This window comes from Nannospalax galili, unplaced genomic scaffold (assembly GCF_000622305.1).
Source record: "Nannospalax galili isolate Female #2095 unplaced genomic scaffold, S.galili_v1.0 scaffold161, whole genome shotgun sequence".
NCBI lineage: Eukaryota > Metazoa > Chordata > Mammalia > Rodentia > Spalacidae > Nannospalax > Nannospalax galili.
In genome coordinates, this window is record NW_008348586.1 from 234,914 (window position 1) to 248,872 (window position 13,959).

At 45.6% G+C, this 13,959-nt stretch overlaps 1 protein-coding gene across 1 annotated transcript in view; it reads right to left on the bottom strand.

The window, feature by feature from the left end:
• Pkd2l1 (polycystin 2 like 1, transient receptor potential cation channel) overlaps window positions 1-6,292 on the bottom strand; it is a 43,417-nt gene extending 37,125 nt beyond the window's left edge. The window contains exons 1-2 of the mRNA XM_029569680.1: window positions 5,902-6,292; window positions 5,268-5,381 (exon numbers count right to left, since the gene is read on the bottom strand). Coding sequence (XP_029425540.1) covers window positions 5,268-5,381; window positions 5,902-6,136 — 349 coding nt within the window. The 5' untranslated portion in view covers window positions 6,137-6,292. The remainder of the gene's footprint in view (window positions 1-5,267; window positions 5,382-5,901) is intronic.
• Between the last annotated feature and the right edge of the window lie 7,667 nt (window positions 6,293-13,959).

Consider the following 13,959-nt stretch of genomic DNA (forward strand, 5'->3'; position numbering starts at 1 on the left):
TCTCTTCCACCAAACTTTCCCTGAGCTATTACTCTGACCCAAGGTTCAGGTCTTTATATCCAGAAAGAACTTTAATATACCCTGTCCACTCCTATGCTTTGAACGCTATATGGGCTGGTGATCCTTGAGACAAAGTCCAGCTCTGTATTGGCCCAGTAGATCTCTCCATGGCCTACATGCTTACATGGCCACCCTGGTCCTTGTCACCATTCTGCTGCTCACAATCTGCTTCATCCACAGATGGGCCTTCACTAAACTCGGCCTCTTTCCAGAAACTTTGGCAAATGCTGTCCCCTCTTTCCCTTCTCTTTACCTCCCTTTCAGGGAACTGCAATTCTGATCATCTCTCTGGTCTCTACTCAGATATCACTTCCTGTGTATGTCCTTGTAGATTCCCCCAAATGAATACAGCAGGAGTAATGACGTCACAGGACACTAGTCAGGTGGCCCCGTGAGGTATATCTTCCAGTAGTAAAGGGCATCAAATTAATCAGGACTGAGACAAGCAGCTGCGTGATGAACAACTCTGAACCCACATGATGAGCACATAATCCTGTTGGATCAGGTGATTATAGAGGAGGAAATTCAGACGCAAAGAAATTAAGCAATTTATTCAAAGGTCTCTCAAATTGTAGATGGCATAGTGTGGTGTTTGATCTAAATCTCTGCAAATTCAGAGTCCAGACCCTCAATTTCTGCAAAAAAACACCGTTGGTCACCATGTGACAATGACTTTTCATGAGAAAAAGAAGTTACCAAGCTTGGAGAACAGGCTGATCAAGAAGAAACATAATCACTACATTCATTCTAACACTTAAGACTATTACTTTGGAGACCAGCAGAGAAGTATACAGTCAACTTAAGAAAGTTCTAGGAAGGAGAAGGTAAGCTCCTGGAGGAGAAAAGCATGCATATACCCTCAACACAATGTCTGGCACAGAGAAGGGGCTCCATAAACCAAATAAAGTAGAAATGTCCACAGTAGAACTGGCTTCCCATGAGACAGTGAGATCTTCATGGACACTCCCTAAGGTGGGGCTGATGGGACATCAGACAGAACCTATTGGAAGGATCATAATGAAGGGATTCTGAATCTTTTGTATCTTTGAAACATCCTCTGGTATGCTCCAATAGCAAATGAGTTCAGCCCAGGATACAGACTCAAGCTGGTTGCAGACCATTGGTCTTAATCAGGGCAGTGAATTCACAGGAAACAGAGATCATGGGCAGACAAGGCTCAAGTTTCCACCATTCCAGCCCATCCATCTTGGACACAGGAGTCTAAGATGGTTCACTGTAACTCTAGAAAGCTGGAAACCTCCCAACCCTGCTCCAAAGCCGGATGATTGAGTTATTTGCAGAGAAAGGCTTTATTTGTGGGCCTGGCTGGTATCATAGAGTATAAAGACGGGGGGAGCCTGTTCTCCCTCATCTGTGGATCCTAGCACCAAATCCTTTTAAATTCCAGGTCCTTTTAATAAGATGATCCTATACAGCAGTCTCTTCTGCACAAAATAGCTACCATCATCACGACTTCAGCTGAGCCTGATAGCTAAACATCGTCACAGTTGGGCTTGTTGACGGTTGTGCTCATTCATTAAAGGAGAGCCAAGCAGGGTCTTTGGACCCTCACTGGAGTATCCAGCCACTCTTCCCAGTCAACCATATGTAATTTGACCCTAATCACACATGGCCTTCTGGATTTGGGGAGGGCTAAAGTATACAATCTGGGGAAGGCTAGGAAGAGAAGGCATGACCCACGTTGGGTTAAGGCTTTCCAGTGTGCATACCCTCAAGTCATAACACCTCAGCAACCCCTCAGTTATCTCAGTAAGTAAGCTCAATAAATTCATTGGTTCCCCAGTAAAACTTAATCAAACATTGGCTCAACACTAGAACCTTAAAAAGGAATAAGCACTTAGCATCCCCAGGAAAAAGAAGTGTCACAACAGACGGAAAATTTATTTGTTAATGCTATTATGTCTCACGATTATTTAAAAAAAAAGAAAATGAGAATGTAAGAGATGGTAAAAGGATATGGGAAATGGAGATATTTTCCAAAATAGAAAAAATGAGAAAGCCTAAGCAAGTGATGAAGGTCTGTTTAGGTTTGTTATGATATATAAAGGATGAGACAAAAATAATATACACATAATCTTAAAATGTCTATGGTCATAGTTTAGTCAACTAATTTAAGGAACAAAATATGTATCTAGTCAAGGTTTATCTGAGAGTATTTGGTTTTTTACCCAAGCCTTATCTACATAGCACATGATAATTAAAAGTACCAGACTGGTGGAACTAACCTTATTGGGTGTTTAACAGCCATAGTTTGAGGCCTATACTAATGTGGTCAGAGGGACTTAAAGGACAATTTTTGCCCCTTGTGCTCCAAGGTCGACTAAGTTCCAGGGGACTATGGGACATCTTTCAAAATGTCCTGTAACTGTGGTGAGTCACCTGTCCTCTTGTTCAGGGAGGACATGGAGCTCCCACAAGATGGACTTGAACCAGTGTCCAGTCTACAAAGAGGAGGGTCAACTCAGAGAAAATATCTCATTCATGCTTCCAAGGGAAGCCAGACATGGTCGAGCAGGACTTTTGACATATCTTCACATAGATGGAACTGGTAAAAGAAAGGAGCCAGGAGCTCCTCCCAAGCCCATGTGACCCCTGAGGAACAGATCCTCAAATGACCGTAAGTGTAAAAATAAATTGATTTATTTGGGCCAACTGTATGGTCTTAAACACCCAAAAGGAAAGCATAACCAAAGAGTAAAGTCATCAGTATAGTTCTTTAAGAGTTTAAGGGGTTATATTTCTCAGACATTAGGCTTAAGTCTATATAAAGCTATTTAGACAATTATTTCTCATTGATGATTTTGTTCCTAACCAGAAAGTGCTGCTCAGATGTAAGACTTCAAATCTTGGTCTCCAATACTGTAGCGCCCACCTGTAGTTAAGGGAGGCCACAAGCTATTGTTCTGAAATGCTGGATAATTTTGTTTTCTCCCCCTATCTGGAAGTTGAGAGGGAACTGACACTGATTCTAATCACTCCAACAGCTATCAAAATACCTGAAAGCAAACCCTGAATCCATCACTCTAGAGTCCAGCCTTGGAAGACAAAAGAAAAATAAGGAGGAACCCAATAGAGGGATGCTTTTGGAAGTCCTTGTCAAGAAATTACAATGGACTCTTACGAACATTAGAAAATTGCCCTGTTTGGACTTTTTTCTGGTTCTCCGGCTAGAAATTGTAATGCTAATTACTCTTGCCTTTACTTCTCCTTCACATCTCCTATTCATGATTCAAGGACTTTCTTTTTCCCTTTAGAGATAAGAGTTAATGCAACTTGGGAGTTTTTTAGATGGACCCTCTAAAGGGGTACTCCAATTGCCTCACCCTGTGTCCCTGTTCACCATGGAAGAAGCCAGAGCAGTCTGCGTCCCTATTCCCTATTGGCAATATAGGTAACCTCTTCAGAGGATGGTGTAATAAGAATAGGAGGTAGGAATTGGCTAGGCAGTTAGGGTAAAAAGACCCCAAAGAAAAGTGGCCAGTTTCTTGGCTAAAAGTCAAAATGTTCTTGGGCCTCTTAGGAACATACTCTGTTCCAAAGGTCAAAAATGTTGAAAGTATTTGGGAACTTGTATCTAATCCTTAAAAGATTTTAGGGTTACCTCTTCAGAGGTGGGGGAAATGTTAGTTTAGCCAAAAACCCCATAAAAATAAATAAATCAAAGAAGAAGAAAGAGTGCATGAAATTATCAGAAAAAAGTGATGGGGAGATATGGGAGGAGTTAGAGGGGAGGGAGTGGGCATGGATTTGATCAAAACACCTTATATGCATGTATGAAATTCTCAATAAACTATTTATTTAAAAAATTAAAAATTAAAAAAAACAAAGAGGGTAGGAACCCTCCTGCCTAACAGATGCTTACAGCAGAAAATCAGCAAGCCAACAGTGGGGCCCACAGCTCTCATCCCATCATCTCTGCCTCATACTGTGCTGCTTGCTGTAGGAGGGGTGCACTTCAAGTACTCCAAGTATAAGAGTCCCTCTGCCCAGCATGGTGCAGACCCAACACAAGGGCATCTGCACAGCCATCAGAGGCTCATGCAAACATTGGTGACTGACAGAGACAACATTTCCTGTCTACACCTCCAATATCAGAGCTTTACATCCACTTGTCAGTGATTCATGCTCCCTAAAAAAGCACAGAATAACCAGGCCTTGGTGGCACACACCTTTAATCCCAGTACTTGGGAGGCAGAAGCAGGTGGATCTCTGTGAGATCAAGGCCAGCCTGGTCTACATAGTGACCAGGCCAGCTGGGGTTGCAGGGAGACTCTGTCTCAATATCAACAACAACAATAAAAACAGCAACAGCAACAACAAAGACAACAACAACAAACAGTATAGAGTAAGCATGCAGTGGACAGAGGCCACCTACTGAGGGGGGTGCTGCAGGTAGGCGCTGCCAACTGCAGCTTTGGTCAACATGCATACAAACAACTGCACAGAGAACACAGCTGTATGAGGCAAACATTCTTAACTGAATACAGAATTTCAACCCTCCCTTATGGGCCAAAAAGCCTCTGTGTGCGCCAACTTTATCATTTTGTACAGTTCTTTAACTCCATCTTTCCATGGTCTACACTATGATCTTTCCGGTTGCTTCTGTGAACTTGAACACCAAAGCTCCCCAGTTTCAGAGTATGGCTAGTGCCTCACAGAAGCTTCCCCAGCTGCCTGTGGGGGGTGGGCTCTACCACAAAGTGCCACCACACCATAGAATCCCAACTCAGGGACTCTTTAAGACCTGAATCTTTTTCTTCCTTCCCTGAAGGATACACAGATCAGATGTAGCATAATAACCAACCACACAAACCCACCAAACTAAAAGAGAGGATTTCCCACTCTTTACAAGGAGTTTAAAATGTCAACTTCCCAGCACAAAACCATAGCTGCTTCCTCCAATGTTAGGAGCTTGAACTTGGAAACTGGGTTGTCTAGTAATTTGAGAGAAACTCCTTTTACTAACAATTTTTCTACCAACTGGACTTCCGCTGAACTCAGTGACAAATTCTTTCTCAATGAAATCTCTTAAGCTGAAAGTCACAAGGGCTGCATACTGAGGTGCATACAAAGTTCCCAGTCGCCTCACACAGATGGCTACTACCCACAGATGTTGCCCCACATATAGGCATCACATATGTGCCTATCTGTCATAGGAAAACGCCCACAGGACAGTGGCTACTCACACAGACATATGTCCACGAGGAACACGATGTACACTAGAAGCTCCCGCAGTGTGGTCTTGACATAAAGCTCCCGGTTCTCAGCTATGTTTTCGGTCAGAGTTGTCCCCCAGAGTCCTAAAGGCATTGGGGAGATGTCCAGGGTCACCAACAGCACAGCTTCCCAGTTATCTGCTCCCACCCGACCCTGGACTTCACCCCATCTCCACCCAGCCCTTCCTTGCCTATCCTCTAACCCTCAGTCTTAGCTATTCTGTCCACACCGCCCCCCGCCGCCTGCCTTTTTGCAAAGACCCCTGAAGGAGATGAGGTGAGGGCACTGGATCAGAGGAAGCCATGGCGGGGCGGTGGGGGGGTGCATCTGTTTCAGGGGAGTCTAAAGCCTCCTCATCTCAGTCCCCCATGCACCAATCTCCTCCACACCCTCTGGGTCCCAAGTGATGACAGTGTTAAGAGACCTTTCTGGCAGATAAAGAGCCTGGCCTTTGTGTCCTGGGGAAGCAACTCTAACACAGGTAAATCAGAGCCACCAACACCTTACTTCTTCTTTAGAGTACTTTTGTCCCACTCTTAAAGCTTATAGTGGCCCCCTTTTCTGACTCTAATACCCCAGGAGAACCCTCCTCCCTCCTGGTACCTCTGATGCTGTGACAGATGTGGAAGAAGCAGCTGGACACCAGGGTTCTCTGTGTCTTCTCTTGGGACCTGTCTTCAGGTTTCTTGGGTTGAGGCTCGGGGAGTGCCACACTGGAGACAGTGCAGATCCTCAGTGTCCTATGCAGGGAAATGGGGCTACTGTAAGCAGGGTTGTCCCAGGCTCCACTCCTCACTGTTTGAAGCTCCTGCCCCTTGGGATTTTCCATGGCTTTCATGGAGAAGGAGGTGGGGATCAGGCACCACAGGTGCCCACTTTCACTGGGGAAACAGGAACAAAGGGCCAGCCTGGCACAGGCAGCAGAGGGCCAAAGGAATGGTGTCTGAGAGCAGCTGCTCTGACCTGGCCTCTGCCTCCTGTCTGGGTGGAGAAGCTGAGCCTGCCTGGGGGAGGGAGCAGGGAAGACAGGGGGTGGGATGTCATCAATCTTTTCAACTCTCTCTCTCTTTCTTTTTCCTTCTCCCTCTCCCTCTCCCTGTCTCTGTCTCTGTCTCTGTGTCTCCAAGACCCAGAGCACAACAGGAAAGGAGCTGTGAGGGAACTTGAAAAGAGGAGCTTGAAGGGAGGAGAGAAGTATTGTGCAGACAGAGAGGAAGGAGGACCAGGAGACAAAGGCAAGTGCTAGGGTCAGATGGAAGCTGGAGGAGGATGCCAAGACATCCCACAGTAGAGATTATCAAAGGGCAGTGGCAGAGCTAGGGAGGGGGTAGAGGGTTGAGGAACACTGGGATGGGTCTGAGCTAATATCCACTAAAAGCTCCTGAAAGGGCCGACATGGATTGCAGAAGGGACCTGGGCCGGGCAGGGAGAATGAGAAGTGCTCCTCCCTATCGGATTGGCCAGTGGTCTGCCAGGTCCTTCTGTGTGTCTCCTTGAGCTGTCCCCTAGCAAGTAGAGAAAGAAGCTCTCCACCCTAGTCCTACCATTGAATGAAAGACAGAGGCAGAGGGAACCCCCATATCAGGTTCTAAGAGATATGGTCTCTAATCTCTGATGAGAACAAGAAAAGGACTACAGACTTCCAGATTTTATTTTCCTGAGGTTGCCTTCATAGCTTATGGGTGAGGTACACACATAGGAATGCATTTTTTGAGAGTGTGGGGTTCAGTTTAGGGAAAAAAGCTAATGTTTAGTTTATGGTCTGAGAGGGAGGATATATCAGAGAACAGAGGGCAAAGATGAGATGATTGGGACCCTTAGGAGGGGATGATCTCTGCACCCAGATGGGGTGGACACCTTGTCCTGGAACATTACTTAGCACTAGACCTCGAGCTGTAAGTATAAGTACAGCATGAGAATAATGGAGGTATCTAGATTGATCAGCATACTTTGTCAGCTTTTAGATCAAAAACCTGGCATGGACCTCCAAGCACATTCCTACTTACACCGAGCTCCAGCCTTCACTCTCTTGTCCTAATTCACTGAAAAGCAAGTGTTGTGACTTAGAATGGTGCTTGTGCTGTAAGTGCTGGTGGTCAGAACACAGTCCATCAACCAAGACAGTTACAGGGGACTCTTCTAACTCCTGGATCCCTGCCTAGTGCTGCTCTGTAGTTGCATTGGCTTGAAGCCCACCTTCAAGTTCAGCAAAGCATCATCAGTCTGGAGATCTCCAGTCTTGAATATTCAATGAAGGACATCGAGATCTGGGCTAGGCCCAGGGCCTTGCTTAAACAGTGCGCCCTAAGTTCTAAAACAGGGAAGAAAAAGTGGTTGTCATACCCCTGAACCTGTCACATTAATTTCCTGCTGAAGGCCCAGACATTGGAAAGGGGTGAGTCCCTGCATGTTCTGAAGCTGAGAGTCTGTCTGACTCTTCCTCGATGGGCAAGTGCCCATCTACATATTATACCATCCAGTGAGATGTACTCCAAGGTGCCTGTTTTCTTTGGGGATAAAAGGATGAGGAGCTGGGCTCTGTCTTGCCCAATAATTCCCTTTGGGTAATTGTGAATTCTGGAGGAGGCTTGTGACCAACAGGGGTTTGAATATACTTGAGGAGGTTCCTCAGGTGACAAGTCTCCCCATTCTGAGAGCTCCAGGCCATGGCCAACTGCTTTGTCATTGGCCAGCTACTTGGGACCCATCTAGTTGTTTTTTCCTGTTTAGTTCTGAGTCCTTGTGTTGGATCAGATCACATGGCCCCATGGTACAGGTTGTACAGTGCAGATTGAGAAATCTCAGAAGGCACCCTGCCTTCCTCTACTGTTCAAACTGACTCAAGTGGCAAATCAAATGGTAATTTCATGAAAATTTTTGTCAGGTATTTCTCCAAGTTCTCAAGCTCACGGGCAACTTGACTTTTCCTGTTAAAAGGGCAAACAGTATCGGTGGGGGAAGGCTCGGGCTCAGGCTATCTCTTGACCTCAGATCCTTGAATATGAATTTAAATGAAACTCCTGCATTGAACTGTTGGCTCAGCGACTCACTAGTGGTAGGCTCTGAACAAGTTGCTGTTGAGACTACTTACTACCTGCAAAGAGTTAGTGACGGTGGTTTCCCTGGTGGCCTGAAGGGCTGTTTCAGGGTTAAAATACTAGAATGTGGAGGCTTTATAAACTGTTCTCTAAAGCACGGGCCAGATATCTTCCCATGGCACACATTCCTGTGCAGTCCACTCACACAGGTCATGGTAAGGTCGACACCTTCAGCCAGGACTGTGTTGACATTGTCTCTGAGTGACACGGAGAACTGGCTGTCCATACAGTTCCATCCCACCAGTTGGTAGGAGCAGATTGAAATGACGCCTATGGGTGGAAGGGAATTTTGAAGTTGTTGAGTGAGAGCAACTCCTGGAGAGGTTTATGACCACATGTCAGGCCCTGTGGTCCATCAGAAGCCCATTCTAACACTGATGAATCGATCCCACTGCTGCACTGTGGTCTCTGGTCTTCTGCTATCCCCATGTTGGACCCCTAAGTGCTCTAGTTTCTCAGTATGGCCATCTCAAACAGCTTTTTCAGGGATTCCCAGGTTCACCCAGAAACAGAGAGTATATGGGAAACTTCCAGCCCACCTTCCTGTAAACTCTCCAGAAAGAACCCCTGAGATAAGTTGCCTTCCATATTCTGTGAAGAGGAGGCCTGGGAGGACACATTCCAGCTTCTGCAGGGACTTGTAAGCTTCAAACTCTCTCCTATACTCTAGTCCCTCTTCACTTTTTTCACACACAAAAACACAGATAATAGGGCATATTCCACATGTGACCATGACTCACTATAGTAGTAAAGATTCCTTTCCTTCTTTCCTTCTTTCCTTCCTTCCTTTCTTCTTCTTCTTCCTTTTTTTTTTTTTGGTCTTTTTGAGACAGGGTCTCCCTGTAGCCCCAGCTGTCCTGGAACTCACTATGTAGACCAGGCTGGCCTTGAACTCACAGAGATCCACCTGCCTCTGCCTCCCAAGTGCTGGGATTAAAGGCGTGTGCCACCACGCCCAGCTCTTCTGTTCTTTTTTGTTTCCAGTGTTCTACTGGGTTGTCTCCTTAGAACCTGGAAAAGAGACAGCCATTCACGAAAGAGCTATACTAGCTGGTGAAACTACCCAGTGATCTTCAGTTTCCTGAACAGGGATTCGGAATCAAAAATCTTTTGTTTCTTTGGTCTTTTAAAAATTAGTATATAATAATTATACATAATGGGTTTCATTATGATATTTCCATGTATGTATATAACATATTTTAATCACATTTGTCAGAAGAAAAATCTTTTTCATTTATTCCTTTGACCCTATTGTTCAAAATCTAGGACTCTATCCTGATACTGCCATCAGCATCATTAACGATCTTTTAAATTTTTATTTTTATTTTATGTGTATGAGTGTTTATCTGCATGCATGTAAGTGCCTCTGTGTCCTACAATGTCCATGGAGGCCAGAAGAGGGCGTTGAATCCCCTGGAACTGTGCTGGAAACTGAACCTAGGTCCTCTGTAAGAGCAGTCAGTGTTCTTAAGCACTGAGCCACCTCTCTAGTTCCCCATTAATGTCTTTTTGAAAACTGGTAAAAGGAAGCCTAAAACTTCAACAGCAAACCAAAAAACAATACATTCTAACTGGTGAGATGGCTCACGTAAATACATTCACTGCCAAACCTGGTAATCTAAGGCCAAGCCCAATGACCCTGGAGCCCACGTGGTGGAAAGAGAGAACTGACTTACAAATTGTTCTCTGACCTCCACATGTGTGTTGTGGCACCCTATCCCCCAAACCCTCAAACAATAATGTAAAAAACTATTTTTAAATTATGACATATTCAAACGATAAGTGATCATGAATAAATTAACAAAAGTTTGAATATTTAATGTCATGAGAAAATTATCATCCCATGTTATGTGAAAAGTGCTGGCTCATACACCTACAACATAACAGAACCCAAATTCTATGCATATGTTAATTTTACATGGATGCATATAATAAAATGAATTAAGGATTGTCAGTTATTATTACTGGATGATACGACTCTTTTGGTTGAGATAGGGTTTCGCTATATAGCTCACAATCCACCTGCTTTAGCTATGGAATGCTGGGATTGCAGGTGCCTGCCACCCCATCCAGATCAGGGCAGCAGAATGACAGGTATTTTTCATTCTGCTCAATATTTCCTGCAATAATTATGAGTACTGTCACATTTGCAAAAATAATCATCTGTGACAAATTGGCAGTCACTCTGAGACTTCATGCCAGACCCAGAGGGACTCGTCTGCAGCTCAGCAGGACGTCATGAAAGTTCCTTTCTTAGCATGGAAGTCATCCATGCCGTGTGTTTGCTCATCACCCCTGCACTAAGACACCATGTTAATGGCCATCTCCTTGCGGGTTCCAACTCAGGAGGAATATGGGTGAAATGTGTGGCAATGGAGAGAAGGGCCACGTGGAAAGGGACAGCAGCATTCAGAGGAAGCAGGGCAAACAGACCCGGAAGTGAGAAGGTCAGGAAGGGAATCTGGAAGGAAATTGGCACTGAGACAAGCTTTCCAGGTGGGTAATGTTTGAAGACAGAAAAAAGTATGGCTACTGTGTGCTTACGAGCCAGAGGCCCGACAAGGTACAGCATCTCATCTTAGTTAACTCTCTATAGTCTTATTGGGTAAGTTTTTAGGATTAGATGAATAAATTAGGGATCGGAGAGAGAGCTTCTCCCAGAATCAGGATTCAGAAGCCAGCAAGTGACAGTACTAATTCTGTCTTCTCCAGCTGAATCAAGCAGCCACTGACAAAAGTGCTTTGCCTGCTGTGGCCACCTGGTGGCAGCAGGACACTTGTCCCCTCTCTGTCCCTTAGAGACTCTCTTCTGAAAGAAAAGCTATGCTATGTTTGTGTCCTGCACCATCAGATGCTGGCCTGAGAGTCTGCTTTTGTGCTTTGTCCCTTTTGTCTTAGAAATCTGTGACCTTGAGCTGGGTGCAGTGGCACATACCTGTAATTCCAGCACTTCAGTGGGGAAGAAAGGAGGATTGGAAGTTCAAGGATAGGCTCAGTTACACAGGGAGTTCAGAGCCAGCTGGGGATACATGAGACCCCATTTCAAAAAACAATACAACAAACAAACAAGAAACCTGTGGGTCTCCAGGGTGGCAGTAGAGCTTGGCCCAGTTCCCCTGCACAGAGAAGTTCCCTTTCTGGGCACAGGGGAGGGTTAGTCAATGCTTAGTCCATTGGGACAGACAAATGAAATGGGAAATTCTCCGGGGAAGCTTAGTTAGGTCATGGCCAGCTGCCCTCTGGACTCGCAGCCCTGCTGTGGCCTGCTCAGTGCAACGCGAGGGTGATATCAGTACAGCAAGGTTACTGTAGGGTGAAGGAAGGAAGGGAGAGTGGGCTGGCTGCCCTGTGGCACCCAAAGTTACATGGAGACAGGAAAGTTGCCTTGCAGGGGAAGCATCCAGGGAGAGAAAGAGGTTGAACAGGAATGAGTCTCTAGGGGGCGGCAGTGGCTGCAATCTGTTTCTTGCACCTAAGAGAAAGAGGGAGGCACTGGTTCAGGACTCTGAGGACAGCCAACACCTCCCTCTGGGCACTTGGTCACTTCAGGGAGGCACTGGGGGTGCTTCTCTCTGACCACAGACACAGACCTAGAACAAGCCACTCTTGTGTCCCCTCATGGGCCCAGAAGCTGAGTCAGGACTAGAAGGACATTCCTTTCCATGGATTAATTTGCCACTGGAGGCGCAGGGCTTGTGTCAGCCTGTTCTCTGTAACCATCCATATGGAAGGCTCACATGTATGCTGGTTCTGCAGACTGGGGGAAAGATCTGCTGCAGGTTTGTACAAGAGGGAAGGAGTGGCCTGGGGCCTGGGAAGAGAGGGTCAGGCCACCACACAAAGCTCTAGCTCTGGCCCTGACCTGAGACTTTGTTCCCAGGTCTCAGCTGCCCAAACTGTCAGCCCTCAATCACACACTCTACCCCGAGACATTAGGTGTCCCATCCATACCACTGTGGTCTGCAGAGCTATGTTAGGTCCCAGAGATCGGTGGTCACAGCCTGCAGAGTCCACACCCCTGGCCCCAACACCTGTGTGCAGGCATGCCCGTGGGCACACATATAGGCACATGCACACAATGTATACACACATATTCCAGTTCCGTGTTGGATAGGGGAGAAGCGGGAAGAGTGAGAGGAGGGTGGAGACAGCTCTGTACACTGTGTGGACAGACACATCTGGTAACTCAGGGGCAAGTTCACTAACTTCTTTACTATCAGAGCCATGCAGCAGAAAACCCATGCCAACTTGGACTCTTGCCTGGGCAGAGGGGAGTGTAATCCAATTGCACCATCTCTTCTGGCTGTCTGCTGACTGGAACTCAGCTTGGGCTGCCGAACAAAGAAAGTTCAACAGTTCCAGAGAACTGTGCCCCTTGTCCTTACTCATGAGAAAGCCTGAGAGGTCCAGGGAGATGAGGGAAGTTTCTGCAGCTCTGACCTCGTGTCCCAATGCCACAAGGCCATGCTTAGTGTAGATGGAGAGCTAAGTGGGGCTGGTTACATAACAAGTCTCAATGTGCTTGTTTATTTGAGCCTGCTGACAATCTCAGGGTCTGCAGTGAATGCAGCAACAGTACAGAGTTTTTTGAGATACCATCTCTATTCCACAGGATTCATTTATTAAATAAAGCAGTTTAATTACACTTAGTTTGCTTACAGGTTAATCACCATAATCAGTTTAAAAGTGTTTTCATTAACATTTAATACCTCTGTTTCCTTGAGCAAAAGCCAGTAAGTGACTGTTACCTCTGTTTGCTGCATAGAAGCCAAAATGCTCTTTGTTGAACAGAAATATAATCATGTGGACAAAGCAATGGAGACAGGAAAATAGTAGGAACAAGCATAATTGAAATTATAATCTCTCCTGTGAGCCTGGAACTGTGGTCACTTCCAATGAACCTGAAGCTGTGGTCCCCTCCTGTAATCCTGGAGCTGTGTTTCCCTCCCATGAGCTGGAGCTGTGGTTGTCTCAAGCTAGAGCTGTGGTCCCCTCCTGTGAACCTAGGACTATGGTCACCTCCCATGAACCTGAAGTTGTGGTCCCCTCCCATTTCCCACAGACCTCTCCTCCAAGGTCCAGGTTGTGCATGGCAGTGACTTTGTTTCTGTGTTGGGTTTGTGCTGGGGACAGGTGAGGTTTTTGTCATTTACAAATTCTAGTCTTGGATGGACTGATTCTCTAAAATGGACTTCCCACCTTCCATGAGGGCAGTTATGGTCTTGACTCCACACGTGGTCCTGGACATCCAGGCCTTGACGTTAGACCCCTCCCATTCTCAGGCACCAAATGTTTCCCACCATCTTTCTATTCTTCTGCAACCCCAGTGAACCTTTACTTGTGCCCCACAGAACATGTAAAACACCTTTTGAACTTTTAGAGATAAAAATCAGTTTGGGAAGCTAAAAGATTTTTTTAAGTACTTTAATAACTAAACTGATTTAACTCTCAAACTAAAAATATGTAATTGTATTTTAGCATGTAAATTTGCAGTTCTATATGTCTGCTATAATTTTTTAGTATTATTTACTGACAAAACTTACTACCAAGCTTCAACAATAAT